Source organism: Melanostigma gelatinosum (genome assembly GCF_949748355.1).
Source record: "Melanostigma gelatinosum genome assembly, chromosome: 16".
Classification (NCBI taxonomy): Eukaryota; Metazoa; Chordata; class Actinopteri; order Perciformes; family Zoarcidae; genus Melanostigma; species Melanostigma gelatinosum.
The window spans coordinates 22,873,489-22,892,078 of NC_136649.1; the positions used below are offsets into that span (position 1 = coordinate 22,873,489).

At 39.4% G+C, this 18,590-nt stretch overlaps 2 protein-coding genes across 7 annotated transcripts; one reads left to right on the forward strand and one right to left on the reverse strand.

Annotated features, from left to right (window-relative positions):
* Nucleotides 1-1,344: 1,344 nt before the first annotated feature.
* Nucleotides 1,345-7,428, forward strand: LOC306790623 (activator of 90 kDa heat shock protein ATPase homolog 1-like). The gene is made up of 9 exons (XM_079287037.1): nucleotides 1,345-1,527; nucleotides 3,359-3,549; nucleotides 3,787-3,869; nucleotides 3,957-4,074; nucleotides 4,548-4,633; nucleotides 4,782-4,910; nucleotides 5,547-5,648; nucleotides 5,875-5,926; nucleotides 6,575-7,428. The coding sequence occupies exons 1-9, from the start codon at nucleotides 1,448-1,450 to the stop codon at nucleotides 6,745-6,747; spliced, it is 1,014 nt and encodes a 337-aa protein (XP_079143163.1). The 5' UTR covers nucleotides 1,345-1,447; the 3' UTR covers nucleotides 6,748-7,428.
* A 41-nt stretch (nucleotides 7,429-7,469) lies between these two features.
* Nucleotides 7,470-11,595, reverse strand: LOC306790624 (dr1-associated corepressor-like). Of its 6 annotated transcripts, XM_079287042.1 has the most exons (6): nucleotides 10,447-10,463; nucleotides 10,184-10,273; nucleotides 9,504-9,708; nucleotides 8,922-9,038; nucleotides 8,314-8,445; nucleotides 7,470-8,032 (listed from the first exon to the last, which is right to left on the reverse strand). In XM_079287042.1, the coding sequence occupies exons 3-6, from the start codon at nucleotides 9,581-9,583 to the stop codon at nucleotides 7,936-7,938; spliced, it is 426 nt and encodes a 141-aa protein (XP_079143168.1). In that variant the 5' UTR covers nucleotides 9,584-9,708; nucleotides 10,184-10,273; nucleotides 10,447-10,463; the 3' UTR covers nucleotides 7,470-7,935. The 6 variants fall into 6 exon arrangements, with proteins under 6 accessions (XP_079143168.1, XP_079143164.1, XP_079143167.1 ...); XM_079287038.1 differs by lacking the exon at nucleotides 10,184-10,273 and having other exon boundaries at nucleotides 9,504-9,597; nucleotides 10,410-11,593; XM_079287041.1 differs by having other exon boundaries at nucleotides 10,184-11,592.
* Nucleotides 11,596-18,590: the final 6,995 nt, after the last annotated feature.

Below are 18,590 nucleotides of genomic sequence, written 5' to 3' on the forward strand. Positions count from 1 at the left end.
AGGCTGTCTGAAACCAGAGAGAATGAAACAGTCCCTTCATTTGCCTACTTACCGTATAATATGTAAATTCAGTGGAATGTGTTTACTGAGAGCCATGTAAATGCTCCAGTCATGCTATTAGTGGTGCATTTAACAATCATCAATGTAAAACTGTGAAAAACGCTCAGTGCAGTGTCCTGAAGGTGAGGTCTTCAGACCAACAGAAAACTCAATGAAATGTATAATATCAAATACATTTTGAACTTAATTTATCCCGAGGGACGCTGCTGTGAAGCGGTGCCACACAAAGTAGCAACGATTGCAAATATAGAGAGGGCCGATTTAAAATAACAATAAAGGTGAAAGTAGAACATATCAATAAACCGATATCCAAATCCCCAAATATACACAATGCCAAACGTATAAATTTAATAAAAATCGAAAATGCATATTGTCCTTCAACTGATCTTTTAGAGAACAAGAGGATATTTCATTGATAAAATTCACAATAAAATATTGTTCATGTCTATCTTCAGTGGTGAAATGTACATTTACTCGAGTAGTATACAATTTTTGAGATACTTGTACTTTACTTGAGTATTTCCATTTTATGCTAAATAATATTTCTACTTCACTAAGATACGGAAGTAAATATTGTACTTTTTTACTCAGCTACAGTTATGTGATTACCTCCCAGATTCAGATTAATAATACAAAATAGATTCAGATGTATACAACATATCACTAATATTCAGCAACAGTCAACTAATACATTATATCAATTTAAATGTGCATTGATGTATAATTATAGATTAAGCTACACAGCAGTACATTCATTAGTAAAAATCCCACATTTAATGTACACATTAATGTATCAATAATTATGATCCAATAATATATAAATATATATATATATCTATATATATAGATATATATATATAGATATATATATTATTCTGAAAGTGGTTCTTCAGCAAAATGAGTATTTTGATGCTAATACTTATGTTTAAAAAAAGTACATTTGTACTGCAGGCTACATGTAGCACAGCATTTTTACAGTGTGGTGTTATCACTTTTACTTCCGTATAAAACCTGAATACTTCCATCACTCTCTATTTCTAAAAAGTTGTCTTATCCTCTCAGAGGTCTCGCTTTATAAAGTGGAACCATTGTTTAGGAAAAGTACTTTATTTTACTTTACTTTACTTTATTTTATTTTTTTATTTTTATGATTATTATTTTTTTATACTAAACATAGTACTAGACGAGACATTCGGATCCACACTCCTTAGCAGTTGGTGGCGGTAATGCACCAATTCATTGTAAACCTCAAAAAAGAAGAAGAAGAAGAAGAAGACAGCCAGCAGCAGCCAGAGGCTTCTAGAAACAACGTGCACCGGGACGGTCGCCGGTAAAAACCAACCTGCTGTCTGCACACAACGTTACAGATCAACACGTCGGGCTGAACATGGCTAAATGGGGAGAAGGGGACCCTCGTTGGATCGTGGAGGAGAGAGCCGACGCGACTAATGTCAACAACTGGCACTGGTGAGATATAAAGAAAGGACACTGACTAGCTAGCTAGCTAATGCTAACATCACTCTCACACACACACACACACACACACACACACACACACACACACACACACACACACACACACACACACACACACACACACACACACACACACACACACACACTTATATCACATTTATGTCGAGATTACAACTGTTACTTTTTATTTTAGTCCTATACGTGGATTAACCAGTGTTTATTATTCATAGACAGATATTGAGTGTAAAATGTAGAATATTATTGAAATAAAGGATTACATTCGAGGGATTTAATCGAGCTATAATTATCTTTTTCAAGTTAGCATCGCTGCTAGCTAGCTACTGTAGCTTCAGATGCCTCTACTGTATCTTCTCACGCCTCTACTGTAGCTTCTAACGCCTCTACTGTAGCTTCTAACGCCTTTACTGTAGCTTCTAGTGCCGCATCTACTGCAGCTTCTGATGCCTCGACTGCAGCTTCTAACGCCTCTACTGTAGCTTCTAGTGCCGCATCTACTGTAGCTTCTGCCGCATCTACTGTTGCTTCTGATGCCTCTACTGTAGCTTCTGCCGCCTCTACTGTAGCTTCTGCCACCTCTATTGTAGCTTCTGCCGCCTCTACTGTAGCTTCTGCGGCCTCTACTGTAGCTTCTGCCGCCTCTACTGTAGCTTCTGCCGCCTCTACTGTAGCTACTGCCGCCTCTACTGTAGCTTCTGCGCCTCTACTCTAGCTTCTGCCGCCTCTACTCTAGCTTCTGATGCATGTACTGTAGCTTCTGATCCATCTACTGTAGCTTCTGCCACCTCTACTGTAGCTTCTGCCGCCTCTACTGTAGCTTCTGCCGCCTCTACTGTAGCTTCTGCCGCCTCTACTGTAGCTTCTGATGCATGTACTGTAGCTTCTGATGCATCTACTGTAGCTTCTGCCACCTCTACTGTAGCTTCTGCCACCTCTACTGTAGCTTCTGCCGCCTCTACTGTAGCTTCTGCCGCCTCTACTGTAGCTTCTGATGCATCTACTGTAGCTTCTTCCGCCTCCACTGTAGCTTCTGATGCATGTACTGTAGCTTCTGATGCCTCCACTGTAGCTTCTGCCGCCTCTACTGTAGCTTCTGATGCATCTACTGTAGCTTCTGATGCATCTACTGTAGCTTCTGATGCCTTTACTGTAGCTTCTGATGCATCTACTGTAGCTTCTGATGCATCTACTGTAGCTTCTGCCGCCTCCACTGTAGCTTCTGATGCCTCCACTGTAGCTTCTGCCGCCTCTACTGTAGCTTCTGATGCATCTACTGTAGCTTCTGATGCATCTACTGTAGCTTCTGATGCCTCTACTGTAGCTTCTGCCGCCTCTACTGTAGCTTCTGATGCCTCTACTGCCGCCTCTACTGTACCTCTATAGTCCCTTTAGACTAATTTAAATGTTTAAAACCGTTTGAGTAACTGTACATATTACTTCAGTTTTTCACAGTATACCATAATGTATATCATTATCTCTTGTTGTACGAGTTGTTCCTGGCTAATAGGCGCCTGTTAGTTTATGTCAGATAAATATAAGAATTAACGTTTAAGTTGCTTAAGATGGGTAATTTATCCGACATGTCTTCTTGTGTTGTCAGAATGATGTCATTGTGTAGTCTCCCTGTAACTTATGTATCGCTGATGTGGAAGTAGACTTAACGTGACACTAGAATAAATAAGCGGATCATCTCAGGCAAGTTTGCCGTTAATTACATTTATACTACAATGAAACTTCTGTGAATAAGAAAAAGAAGATGTGAGTTTTGTGCCGTTTACCCATTTCTGACGTGCTCACTTTGCAGGACCGAACGAGATGCAACAACCTGGTCGTTGGACAAATTAAAATCCCTGCTCCTCGGTCTGAGCGTGGAGAACGACGAGGGGAGTTGTGAGGTGACAGAAGTGAGCAAGGTGGAAGGAGAAGCCTCCATTAACAACCGCAAAGGGAAACTTATTTTCTTCTATGAATGGAACCTGAAGGCTACTTGGACCGGTGAGTAGAAGACCGAGGCTGGAGGAATGCACAGGAAACGAACTCAAGCTGCATTCTTTAGTGCTCGTTTCCTGTAAAACGAGGACCACGTTCTCATTTTGTCAGTCTAATGCGTCTTAATTTAGAAGAGGACAGTAACTCAACAGCTGATCAAAAGCTGTTGTAATTATAGAGAAGAAAGAGGAATAAAGAGGCTTTGAGTCTCTGCTGACATCTGTGTTGTCTTTGTTTTCCCAGGAGAGTCCAAAGCAGGAGTCAAATATACGGGAACCATTGACGTTCCCAACCTTTCTGACGAGAACGACATGGAGGATCTGGATGTAAGTGTCGCAGAGATCTTCTGTGCATTTCTAACTGACTGACTGAATGAGCAGCGTGCTGACGACCGCTCTGTGATTTTTGTCCAGATTTCTGTATCGTTGAATAAAGATGAACCGGAAACGCCGCTGACCAACCTGATGAAGACAAAAGGAGCAGATACAATCCGTGAAGTGCTGGGGACCTACGTTGGGTTCTTGAAAACAGGCGAGTGTAACCAGACAAGATGTTAATTACAACAGAAAGGTTCATTCAGTCATCAGGTTCAAGTGATCGTCACAACCGTGTTGATGATTCTTTTTTACAGTTTTGGGTTTACAGAGATAAGCATGTGAGGTCAAAGTTAAAAAGTCCTGTGTGAAAAATGTAATAATAACCCGATAAAAGCAACACAAACGCTATTAAATCTAAGTTTGCTACATGTGAAGACGTTTAAATCTTTGTTTTCTCTAAGAAACTGTTAAAATCTACGTAAATGTCTTTGAATAGTAGACTTTATTTGTTAAAATATTGACTATAAACATCCTCATTATTTCTTTAATGAAGAGTTTTACAGTTTAGTTATTTAGTGCTTGTTTGTTTAAAGTGGAACTCCTTTTGTATTTTTGTTATTTAAATACTTTTAATTCAGCGAGGATGACTCAAAAGTGTTTTTTAAGCTCAATTTGTTGTGATTGCAGAGTTCACTCAGGGAATGATCCTGCCGACAGCCAATGGTGTGTCCAACTCCACGTCGCAGTCCAAGGCCACGGTGGACAACACTCGGGTACGTCGCTCACTAAACGTCTCCAGCCGTCGGCCACGCTCTACATTTACACACAAAACTCTAAATGATTCACTGTAACAGAACCGTCACGGTGTTTTCCTCGCGGCAGCAGCGATCGTCGCTCATCAGACTTTTGTTCTTTGAACAGATTTCCTCCTCGAGCAGCACAGCTGCTCCCGTCAACACCGGCGTCAAGATCCCCACCTGTAAGTTCAGCATGAGGGAGAAGTTCCTCACCTGCCCGGCTGATCTCTACCGCGTCTTCCTCAACCAGGAGGTGAGCGTCACCTGGTTATCCTCTCGATACCTCTGCAGTCCTGAAACCAGTGCTTCATTAACGAGCTGTGTGTGTGGAAGAGGCTGGAGTCTGTCTTTTATGTGACGGCGAGCTTGACTTAAACATTCTTTCCTTACTTTGTAAAACTAAAGAGGAGGCGAGGGCTGCTGTGCAGACAGTAGTTAGTGCTTCTAACCCTAGCATTTGCATTTGTTGGCTTTTTCTTTCCTCTGATATTAAATATCGGTCCGGTGCCGACTCAAATATCTGGATCTCGTATCGGTGACATGAGACCCATCTGCTCTTGGATACCGTTATCTTAAACAATAGCAACTCAGTGCATTTATATCTATGTATTTACTTGTTACTGAAGACAGAGAAGAAAGAAGAAACCATTTTTATTGTCATATACATTTGACTACTGCATTTGACCCATCCCTGTATATAGGGAGTGGGCTGCCATTGATCGGAGCCGGGGGCTCAGGTACAATTCGACACGTCCCAGTCGGGGAGCGAACCGTTGACCTTCCGGTTCCCAGCCGACCTCTTAACCCAGTGCACCACGGTCGCCCCAGAGCTCAGCTTTCATGTTTGTATGATTATAATAAAGTGTTTTTGTTTTTGGTAAATGTGCAGATGACCCAGGCGTTCACTCACGCTCCGGCCACGGTGGACGGAGAGAAAGGAGGGAAGTTCCGTCTGCTAGAAGGAAACGTTTTTGGTGAATTCACAGAGCTGGTGAGTCTCAACCTTTCATTCTCTTAACTTTTATATTAATAGTGATTTTATTTGACTTTCTTCTCATATGCAGCTCATTTACTCATCGTTGTATAACTATTAAACGATTAAACTGTCTCCATTTCTAACTTGTATATATATGTATATATATATATGTATATATGTGTATATATGTATACGTATATGTATATATATAATAAATGTTAACAATGAATCCTCTCCTCAGGTACCTGATAAGAAGATAGTGATGAAGTGGAGGTATAACAACTGGCCCTGTGGTACGTACATCTATTTATAATATATTTATTTTATATTTAAAGAGCCGCGTGTGACTGACTGCCATAAAAACAATCATTTTGACTTAAATTGTATCGATTCAAGCATGTTGAACATCACTTTTTTATTAAAAAGGTACATTTGCAGAAACAAATTTTGTAAAAACTGCCAAACATTGTCTGGTTACATTTTCTGTAATATGAACATTCTTTGTCACATCACAAAACAATTAAGATTTAAAGGATTTTTTTGCTTATTTCCTCGTACAACATACAAATTAAAACTCTGTTCTTAATTTGAAGGTGTCTTTATGATATGCTAGGTATCTATTATAAGCTCTACTATTGAGAAACAACTAAATGTAGAATAAATAATGTTTCCTTTTACCGTGTTTATTTACTGTTAAAGGTTAAAGTGTAACTTTGACTCTGATGACTATTCATAGCACCTTTAGAAACCGTTTACAAAGTGCTTTGACAAACAAAACAATAATAACAGAAACCTCAGTGAGACAGTCGATACGATAAAATGAACTAAGAAATAAATCAAATCAAATAAAAAAAATTAAATAAATAAATGCAGTAAAATAATTTAGTAAAAAGGTGATTTAAAGGAGATTAGTGATATTAAAGTGCGTCTCTGCTCCACAGAGCACTACGCCACCATCTCCATGTCGTTCTACGACCGCAGCAGCGAGACGGAGCTGAAGGTGGAGTGTCGGGGCGTCCCGGACGAGGAGGAGGAGCGCACGAGAGAGGGCTGGCAGAGATACTACTTTGAAGCGATTAAACAGACTTTTGGCTACGGAGCGCGACTCTACTGAGGACGCCTTTTCACTGCAGTTGACGGTTTTCTTCTCTTGTTTGGATTTTTTGTTTTTTAACTTCTTGTTCCTCCGATCTCTCTGGCACAAGATGTCCCGCTGGAACAACTCATAGCTCGAGTTGACAAGAGACAATGAGGTGATTCCGTCACCAGTCTGAGTGTAAATGTTTTAATTTTTTCATCGTATTTAAATCTAGATTTGTCCCCGTCAGTATTTGGGTCAGTTGTTCAAAAGGAGCGTAAATGGATTAAATAAAAGAGCTATTGAACCACTAATGCAAATCTATAAATATGTAATTACTGCAAGAGTTGAAATAAGTGTTTTGGTTTTCTTTTACTAAAAAAAAAAAGATATTATGTTGCTTTTTTTCTACTTATACTCTTTTCAAGTGTAACTGTGGTGAAGATGCATGTTTCATTTCAATGACTACTGGATCACGGAGACTTTATCATGTTCGTCCGGCTCGGCCCTTCAGCGGGAGACGGCGCCCATCGTGCAGCTAGCTAGCGTAGCAACTCAAGTCACACGGTTTGCTAGATTTGACTTTCACGTGTAAATTTACAGTAAAAAAAAAAAAATAAATGGTTTTCAGAATAAAATGCATTTATTTATTCGTCATTTCACCTCACGATGTCAAAAGATTAGTTTCTTGGAATAAACCAATCCCTGTATGCTCTTGATTTGTTTTTGTGACCTTTTATACTTCAAATTAAATCACAGATGTTGAAACTATTTATTTACAGTTTGATTACATTTCATATGCAAACGTTTACGTCTTTAAAAGGTTCGCTTACAAGTGCTTTAAATATTAAACGCTCTTAACAAGCCAATCAGGCAAATATTTAGCAAAACAAGCACTTAGTTTAGTTTTAAAGGCTGCAGCATAAAATTGTATGAAAAACTCTTCTTATAATAATCTGTTATTGGAACTGAAACGTAATCTGACCAGAGCATCGTTTCATATCAACGCTCAAAAGCAAATTGCCTGAACTAATTGGCAGTCTGAAACAAGTTCAATCACATTTCAGTTCATTCTACTTTAGTGTGAACTTACACAATGCGGTTTACTTGGAACAAATCTGCTACAAACAAAAAAGGCTTCCAAACTAAATCTCACCAAATAAAACAAAAAGCAGCCAGAGGTCTAAAGTATTACATAACCTAATACTAGTTAATATCCTCATGTTAGCACATTTTAAATAAAGATAAACGTTCAAACTCAGGTGAAATGATGCGAGTTCCTGTGGTTGGTCGCTCACAAGCAGATGAAGAGCTCCGACTCCTGGAAGAAACAAAGCAATGAGCTCAACTAACTCGTAATACTTGAACATATTTCTGAATGACTGCTTGTCGTCTCTTTCCTCAGCTTACCGAGCGAATAAACTATTTTATTCCACATAAGAAACAAACGACCCGTTAAGAGAAGAGTAGAGCTGGAGTGTGATGACCATTAAAACCTCAAGGGGTCGCTATTAACATTTAAAGCCTTTTGGTCTTGTTGGTTGAGAGTTCAACTACCAACACAAACTGCTGCCTGAGTGCCTCTGAGCAAAACCATCCCACCTTTTCCTGTCTGGTGTGTTTTCATTGATACGTACACCGGAGCTGGAGTCGTTGTCCAGTGAGTCGCGGCGCCGTCGAGGCTCCATTTCTGCTTCAGCAGCTTTTTTAACAGACATGTCGAGTCGTTTAGTCCTGAAAAGACCATCATTAAAATAAAGATGAGAAACGATGAGTCAGCTAACCGGGTAGTCAGACAACAGAAAACTAATATTGTTTCATGCAAAACATTCCACATTTGTTGCTTTTTGTTGTCGCATATGAAAATAATTCTTTCTTGGTTTTGGACTGTTGGTCGAACAAAACAAGCAATTTAAAGAAACTAATTTAGATTTGATTCAAACGATTATTTGACTGATTGAGTAACAAACACGTAGAGCCCTGATATAGCTTCACTGTGAAGACTACACGAAGATACTTGTGTCATTTCAAACTCATTGCAAATAATTTCAATATCCAGCATTTAAAACAAAACATAACCTCACTCTCATAATATTTTAACGTAACTCACCTTAAATGCATCTAGAAGTGCCAATAAACAGCTGTTCTCTGAGAAGATGACAGACTAACACCGGCTGTGAACGCTAACAGCTGACGAGGCATGTTTCTACCTGAAGGTCGGCCACACGCTCATCCCTCTGTCGTCCTTCTGGCCGGCCGAAGACGAAGCTCGCTCCACCAGCTCTCTGAGGAAGTGGAAGAGCTTCTCACACTCGATGCACTGCTTCCTACACACACATATGAAGTATTCTTTCATTGCCCTCCCTTCAAATACACACAGCAAAACATTTAATAAATATAAACATGACTTAAGGCATCACCTTCTACTCCATCACGTTCACGCTGAAAGTAACGATAAGGAGTCTACATTTGTTTAATTGTGTTTAAAATGAAACTGTGGAAGATGAAAGACAAGTGTTAAATCTTTAGGAAGTCATTTGTCGCCGTTCCATTCATGTTCATCTGGATCTTTTCTTTGATTTCTAGAATACCAATTTCAAAATCAGGATACTGTGAAGGTAAAAGTGCATGTTGTACAATATTAGTTTGTCATACAGGCAGTGAATGCATCACGGCTGGATTAGTCCTTATTTCTTCTTCACTGCTATTTACTGAAAGATATCAGTCGGATTTAAAGATAATTAACGACTTCATATCGACTTCCACACGTCTGAGCAGAAGCTTCTACTCACATGTGAGCGACGGACACGACGGCGCTGCGCTTCGACTGAGTTATCAGACAGGTTTTGGTGAGCAGAGACTTCAGGAACATTTCCAGAGCTCGAGCTGATCGCTGCAGTTCAGGACATCAACACATCTCTACACGTCTGCTTAGAGGCGACACAAGTGGAAGTAAAGTCGCCGTCTTCCATCTATATGTGACGGTTCCCTCCAGGACTACAGCACAAAACAGATTGTATCACCTGCAGGGATTCTTTTTGGGGGGAATATCTTGTTGAATTATTAACTTCTTCTGTTAATTAATGCATCATTTAAAAGTAGCAGTGAACTAAAATGAAAAAAACTGCACCAACTTCCAGAACAACGATGGTGGAAGTATTTACACCTTTTACTGAAGTAAAAGTGGTAATACCGCAGCATAAAAATACTGTTACAAGTAAAAGTCCTGCATTCAAAGTAAAAAAGTATTAGCATCAAATATACTGAAAGTACAACAATGTAAGAATACTCACTATGCAGAACGACTCATTTTAGAATGAAATAAATGTAGTGGAGTAGAAGTATAAAGTAGCAAGAAATGGAAATACTCACGTAAAGTACCTCATATTGTGCTTGAGTACAGTACTTGAGTAGATCTACTTAGTTACATTCCACCACTGGTACTGAAAATGTGTCGCGTGCTGTGTGGTACCTTCAGGTTAGAATTAGATCGAGGCCATAGAGGAGCCACTACAACTCCCAGCATGCTGAGGGAGGAGTTGGAGGGAAACGGAGAGGGCTGCTGCAAAACAACGAATGTATGAAAGATGAATCAAAAGCAGCAACACCTCCAGAGAGATGAGTAGTTCTTTATACATCAGCAGTATGATGTACACACACACACACAGTTAATTAATGTACAAGTTTAAAAAGGATACAGATGATCACAGGAACCGCCACAGCAATCCTCCCCACCTCTGCGTCCTTCTGCATGATCTTTTTAATGCGACTCTGGGACCAAAACAAAAACAACAAAGAATTCACAACTTTCAGAGACATCACATGAAGTTACACTGCTGCATTCAAAGGCTCCTCGTAAACCAGAGCGTCCTAGATCTGAAGTCATGAAGGCAACATGTACAGCAGTCAGAGCTCACATTTCTACTGGATTATAAAGATATTCGTTTCATTAAATGGTTCATTTGTCATTCATTTGGCAGCGGTTAACACCGATGACTGTACCCATATGTGCACATATCTATGTTTACATTAAATAAATCCATGTCAAAGAAGATTCAAAATACCAAAGAAGAACAGAAACAAAAGAGACGCACCAACATGCAGCAGTTTGTTGCAGAACACATCAGTTATTTGCAATTCAACGATTCATAACTCATCCATGAATCTGCTCTTTATACAACTGTTGTACAACACATTTCTTTATTTTTCATTTCACCTCTTTATTATCCTTCATTTTGTGCAACTTTTATGTTTTTAACAGTTTAAATGTGTCATCTTGTCTCGTCCAAACGAGACCAGATCTGAATAAATATCGTACCTGTAAAGTAGGTTCCCGTCACCCCATGCTACATGAACGCCGCTAACCGTTAGCTCGAGTCCTTTCTTTACCTTTAAACAGCTTAATTATCCTAAAATAAAGTTTCTACTCACGGGAGGGAAGCGTACATGATATCTTCTCTTGCGTCCGGACATTTCACTCGCTTTAATCCGCGCGGTTCGGTCACATTGTTCATGTTTTTACCGCAAACCGCCGCTGAATCCATCTGTTTACCTTCAGCAGGAACACACACCTGAGGTCAACCAGCGCGTGACCCCAATAATGACGTCGTGACCCCCGCAGTGTCCCTTACTAGTTTCTAATAAACAATAACACATTCTATTTAAAAGGATAAATGACAAGAAAATGTATTGTTTGAAACTCATCATATCAAAGGAATAAAAAGAAATGCATCTGTTTTAGTTTCATCTTTGTTTCACATAAATACAATAAATTACTTCCTTTCATGAATAAAAACATTTGCATCAGTCATGTCTGCAGACCGTGTAAATATATGTTGTTACATCTCAGTCATTTTGCACTTATATTGCACTGAAGAATATGTATGTTTTTGTTTATTTATGATAATCTATGTATTTCATGTTATTTCTTGACTTTTGCACTCCTTGTTTTGGTCTTTTACTTTGTTTGTATTGACGCTAATGCACCACAACAACGAGCTGATGTGAAAACATACTCGGCAATAAACCTGATTATGATTTATGAGAAACAGTCAACTTTGGGACCGATGTGATTGTTCTCTGTTGATGTCGAGAAATTTAAAAAAAAAAAACAAGACAACAAGCAAAACATCAAAGCACATACACACATTTTAATAACAGCCCCTGCGTCACATACGAGAAGTTATGACAATCATAACTTCACAACAACGGACGAGACTGAACATTAATTTCTAATTAAAAACTACGAATTAAAGTGTAGATGAACGTGATGTACTCTTAACTTGGTGTTTTTCTCCATGTACTCTTATTTATCCAGGTACAAAGTCGTGTTTAACTGCAAACAATCTTCTGGGCTGAAGAGTTAAACACCATTAAGACAACGTGGACTGCAATTATTAATCGATTATCGACGGTTTATGACTGAGAGGCTCTGGTTGCACGAATGACTACAAAGGTCAAAGATATCAGAATCCTCTCGCAGGTTCTTTAAACACCGATGAAGCTCCAGACCTGTTTTTATTTCTACATTTGTGTTTCCTTTGGGGAGACAGACGACAACATGTTACCAACACGTGTGCTGATGGTAGTGTGTTTATTAGCTCCGTGTCATGCAGACGGTGAGCTTTAGAATATCTCAACGAGTATAATATTCTTTATTTTACAGTGTTTATAATGTTTATTCTCTCTCGCAGGCTTCACATTAAAGGAAGAAGAAGATTTCAACCAGGTATCGTTCAAACATTCAACACTGTTTTCGACCGTTTCTTTCTGTTCTAAACTTCTACAGGTTCCATCACATGTTCTGTATTTATGGTTCAAGTTATTCTTGATTTAAGGAGCACTGGTTTTAAACCTGTTGCTGTTGTCACCGCTCTAAATACGTTAAATACACTTTTTAATTAAATATCCAACCTGAAAAATAAAATGAGCCAGTAAATGATGTATAGCTACATTTTATTTATTGGTAAAAAAAATAAATAAATATATATATATATATATATATATATATATATTTGTAAACAGTTTATTTTTGCATTGTTATTTGCTGTATTAAGTATTTTGTAATGATTACCAAATGATTTGTGAACAAAGGAATTGTTTGTAAAACATCGATAAATCGACTACAAAACAATTATACTATTGATAAAGTATTGACTGTCTATCTAAACAAGGTTGATGGATGCTTTACAAAGTACTTATTAACCGTTTAACAGTATAATAATGTGTTGTAATCAGCAGCTGCATCAAGATGTTTATTGACGGTTTAAAAAACTATTAACAACGATTTACAACATGTTCATGAATGTTTAACAAGCTTTACTTAAAGGTTTACAAATTGAAATATGCTCATTATACCACATGAAATGTTAAAATGTGTGCAACAATAAATAACTAACTAAAGTTGATCTATTTATGAATGATAGTGATACCTTTATCAGTCCATTGTTTGATAACATGTCTTTAAAGTAATTCATTTAAAGGCCTGATGCAGACGTTTAACACAGCTTTAGATATAGTTATAGATATATAATATAATGCTCACAATATATAACTGTAAACATTGAGCAGGTTTGGTTTTAATAGCTGCTAATCCTAAAATAAGATGATTTCAACCACTTTCACACCTCAACCCATAAGTCTTCCTGCGTTTTTGGTTGTTGTGGGGAAACAAGAGCTTGATTCTGCATTCAATATTTCAGTTTTTGTTGTATTTATTTCCCGAGCTCTGTGTCAGGAAGTCTTCCTCTGTGGTTTAGTGGGAACAAAAGCAGCAACAGTCCCACATAAAGGACCAAAGAGGTGCAGAGTGTCCAGTCAGCTGTGGTCTGGACTCTTTACAACACATGGCTGCCAGATTTAGCAACTGCAGCTTTTGGGGGGTTTGGGTTCAGGCTGAGTGTGCAGCGCTCGGACCGGTGTTGGGCCAGAGTTCGCACTCAGCCCAGTACACGTGGTGCATTATTCATCAGGAGGTCAAGCAGAGCATTGCGTCTGGCATTACGCCTTCCTATCAGGAATGGTTGTGTAATGTCGGGAAAACTTGACGTGGATGTTTTTCTGTGTGAGCAGCAAAAGTCGTGGACCCTGCACATTTGAATTTCCCCTTTATCTAACCAGGAAACCCTCATTGAGATTAAACATGTGTCATGGTGGACATAGGCAGCGATAACGACGAGATACAGACACAACAATAATAAACCACACCGGACAGACTGAGCCACGAAATCTGAATTACACAGAAATGTGATTATAAAATCACAAATATAGTTTCCAATACAATCACGTAGACAGAGTTCATCCTCAAAATAACCACAAGTGTACTTTTAAACAACCCAATTCCTCAAAAGGTTCCTCGAAAGGTTCCTCGTTCCTGGGAAAGGTCCATGAGTGAACCCTCGAGTTAAAAGTCCTAAACTTCAAACACATAAACCGTGAGAACGTGTCGTGTGATTCTTTTCCTGCAGGATGTTCTAGGAACAGACGTTCTAGGAATAGATGTTCTAGGAACAGACGTTCTGCGTCTGCATCCTTTGTTCCTTTGTCCGGATATGAGTCCGTCTCCCACCGTCCCAACCTCAGGTGAATGTCCTTCAACCAGCTTCTATTCCTCCACCTTTCACCAGCAGATGTGGTACTTTTTACTGTACTACAAATAAATAAGACTGTATGTTATTATAGGTTATGGTTTGGAAAGGTTTGGTCTTAAATGCTGTTTTTGTGCGGGAACAGAATAAGTTTATTTTCATCTTTAATCCTTGGGAAATGTAATGGCTTAGTTTAATGAGATATTCTGCCTGAATGACACTGTGTGTGTGCTTGTGATATGAATATATAATCGCTCTATTTCTTGTGTTTGTTTGTCTTCTGTTGCAGTTGAGTTTGTGAAAGCTGCAGACGTGAAAGTCATCGCGGCGCTGGGAGACTCTTTAACGGTGAGACAAGTTTTCTTACTGCACAAAATTCTAGAAATAGAATAACAAATGTATTTATCTTTAATATGACAATGAGCTGTAAACGTTTGTGTTATTGTGTAAATCATTACAGTTTATAGTGGAAACCATTTCATGCTAAAGGAAACTTAAATGACTTAAAGAGCAGCAGGTTCATGTTTTAGTATTCAAACTTAACTTTTACTGAAAACGTAGAAACGTTCATTCTAAGGCAACAAAAACACAAATGTTCTTATTTTCAGGTGACTATACACGAAAGAAAAGATCGTAATATATTCATCTCAATGCTACACACTGTTCCTTTCAGAAGGAAACCACCAGAAACAATAACAACCCAATAAAGAACAATTTACTCCTGAATGTAACCCATAAAAAACATTTTAAAAGTAATGAAACATTAGATTTCATGTCATGACAGCGTTTCTCCTCATGAAGAATATTGTCCGTATGTGTTTTTATTTGCAGACAGCTATTGGTGCCAACGGTTCCTCGATTCTGTCGATACCTTTTGAATTTCGCCAAGTGTCCTGGAGGTAAGTCATCGCCTCCATTTGAGATAATCTTCTTTTGTTTTGGAACCAATCAAGAACGGAGGATTTATATCCATCTGTAGCCGAAAAGATGCTCATTGTTTTAGCATAATTAAGTTACTTCATAGGACGGGTTGGTCATCCTCTTCAAAAGCATATTTTACGTTTTTGTTGAAAATGGGCGACCGGCCTTATGTGTGTTATTTACTTTCTTTATGGCTCTGTCTGCGTTTTTATCGTTTATTTTTTTGGTTTAAGCCAAAAACCGAGGAAAAAAAACAGAAATACGATTTTTTTTTCCTAAATAAAAAGCGGAGCTGTGTTTCTCTGTTTTTATTGTCGGAAACAATTTCAGTTCATTTTAGCTTTTTATTTGGGGGTGTGGCTCATGAGGGAGGCCTGAAGGAACGGGCTGTCGGACTTTCTCGCTCGATTTAGCAACTTTTGGAGCGAATGCTGCGTTCATTGTTGGTCAACACTGAGCTGGATACGATGATGGAGACTTTTAAAGGTCGAGCTTACTCTTGCTAGTTTCTCAAGGATACCAACCCTGCCTTCACTTTGATCTTATGTAGCCAGTCTCACTGTAAGTGTTGTGATGATTTGTGCACGTTGGTCTGACGTCACTCATCAAACACTGTCTCTCTCCCTTCTTCGGAGTTCAGCATCGGAGGATATGGAACCTATCAAAATGTCATCACACTGGCAAGTAAGTTCATTAGGTCACAATATGATCACTTCAATGTGTAAAACCTAAAGACCAGACCAGACCTATAGCCGACCTACGCTTTCATTTAGTTTTGGGTTTGGTGAAGTTAGAAAGATATTGACAGATTCGGACTTCCCGGTTCAATAAATCGTTAACGAAACGTTGCTAAAATACAAACGATACCTCCCTGTAACCGTAGTGAGGTAGACAACAAGCTACAACCTTCATTGAATTAAAACGGGCCGTCTTACGGACTCCTCCGAGCTGGACAATCGGAATTGGCCTCAATGAGCGGCTGGCTGCGAGACTCGTGCGCAGGGACCGTCTACAAAGTGCAATGCCGAAAATACTTCCCACAACAATATTCAATAGCTTCACTGTCATGCAATGTAATGAGGAGCCCTTTGATATGTGAAGTGATTTTGGTCATGCTACAATATTGTTGTGGTAAGTATTTTCGGCATTGCACTTTGTAGACGGTCCCTGCGCACGAGTCTCGCAGCCAGCCGCTCATTGAGACCAACGCCGATTGTCCAGCTCGGAGGAGTCCGTAAGACGGCCCGTTTTAATTCAATGAAGGTTGTAGCTTGTTGTCTACCTCACTACGGTTACATGGAGGTATCGTTTGTATTTTAGCAACGTTTCGTTCACGATTTATTGAACCGGGAAGTCCGAATCTGTCAATATCTTTCTAACTTTACCGAAGTTTAGTTTTGTGGGATAACTTCTCCTGCAGAGATTGAGATTATTTCTCCAAAAGATGTTTGTAAAACTGAAAGCCCTTCAGTCCAGGATGACTTGGCTTCTTTGTACCAAAACAATCTGTGTCTTTATGAAGCATTTTGTTTCGGTATATAAAAGAGGTGATGACATGATCTCAGGATCCTTTCTTAAACTTTGAAACGTTTCGCTGTCCAGATATTTTCAGACTCTTCAGTCCCAGACTGCTGGGTCCATCCCCCGCGAGGACCTTCCACGGTCAGCCAACGACCGTCAACGAGACCGGCTTCAACTTCGCCGTCACCGGCGACAACACGCTGTGAGTCACTCACGCGCTCTGCAGGATCCGTCTACTTCTTCTTTGGATTTTCTTGTGACTCAATTCAGTGTTTGTCTCTTCTGTTGGTTTGTTGAAAACTCAATGTGAGCTGTGTGGAGTTTCAAACATTTAGGAGAATATTTGGAAATGTTAAATAACTAAATAATGGAGTCAGACTGTACAATAAAGTCTTTATTGATCACCAGAGGGGAGAATATACGGGTTCATAATAATGTTAAAAGTAACATAAGAATAGAAGCAAATAACAAAATGACAGCATACGCAGACAGCGTAGACAAGATTAATAAATAACTAAAGAATAAAATAAAATATATCATAAAACATAATTTTCATCATGCAACAGTAGGAATATTCAAGAGTGTCTTCAAGATGTTTTTCTTTGAGGTCAAAGATCAAAACAACTAAATAACGGTTGTAAATGATTTGATAGCGTTTCGTTGATAACACGGTGACTCAACAGTCTGTGTTCTCCTGCAGCAACGTCTCCGATCAGATACGACACATGATCGACACCTTCAAGTCTTACCCAGTGAGTCTCGTCTCTCTGCTCTTTCGTGTTCTTCATTTCTCTTCTCGGCGCGACGTTCAGAAAACCAATCTTCTCTTCCAGGGTCTGAGCTTCGAGGAGGACTGGAAGGTGGTGACGATGCTGATCGGCATGAACGACATCTGTGACTACTGTAAAGACAAAGTGAGAGATTCGCTTCCTGAAAAGTCTGCACTCGTGTTTGATTTAAAATACAGTGCGTGTGGGCGCTTCGGTTCACCGTGCCGTCGCTGGTGGGTGCGGTTACAGCTCTGTTCAACCTTTTAAATTGAACTCTTTACATTTGGTACATTTTCTGCTAAACTGGAAAAGCACACAAAGAGCACAGGCCTCCACAAAACACGTTTATCCGCTGCGTGAGTCGGACCGGCTCCTCAAAACACGTGTTGGTGAAATGAAAACTAAAAACACAAGTTCTTAAAGATGAGAGCAATGATCCCGCCAAATTTCACGAACATCAAAGGATCCTTTGGGCCAATTTTGCAACTTCGTGCCGAATTTCCGTGGGTTTTTGAAGCTCCATAAAGATGTGATGTGTACAATAGAATAATTATAATCTGAACAAAAACAATAGGTTCCTGACTAGAAGAGCACTCAGACAGCACAGACCTCTGCCAGAGAAAAATAAGTTGCGTATCCGCCCCTTGATTCTGATCCACGCCAGTATTTGATGGGTTCTTCGTTGGCCGAGGTTACACTCTTACACCAAGTTTCATGATAATCGGACGAGTGGTTTTACACAACCTCCTCGGCAACACTGAACATCCTCGTCTTCTCTCCCCACAGACTCTGTTCTCTCCCGATAACTTCATTCACTACATGACTGAAGCTCTGGACATGATGATTAAGGAGGTAAGATGCTGAAAGTCAACACTAGATAGTCCGGCGGCCTCTTTACACACCAGGAAACAGAGTGTGTCAACCTACATCCAAAGATTGATCAGGTTTTAAGACATTTCCGAAAAATCAAATGAAGATATTTCAGTCTGGACCGACATCGCCGTCCCTACAGGCCCGGTGCTCAAAACAGAGAAACAAAGGCAGGGTTCAAGTTACACAGCCGAGAGACTGTTCAGACAGT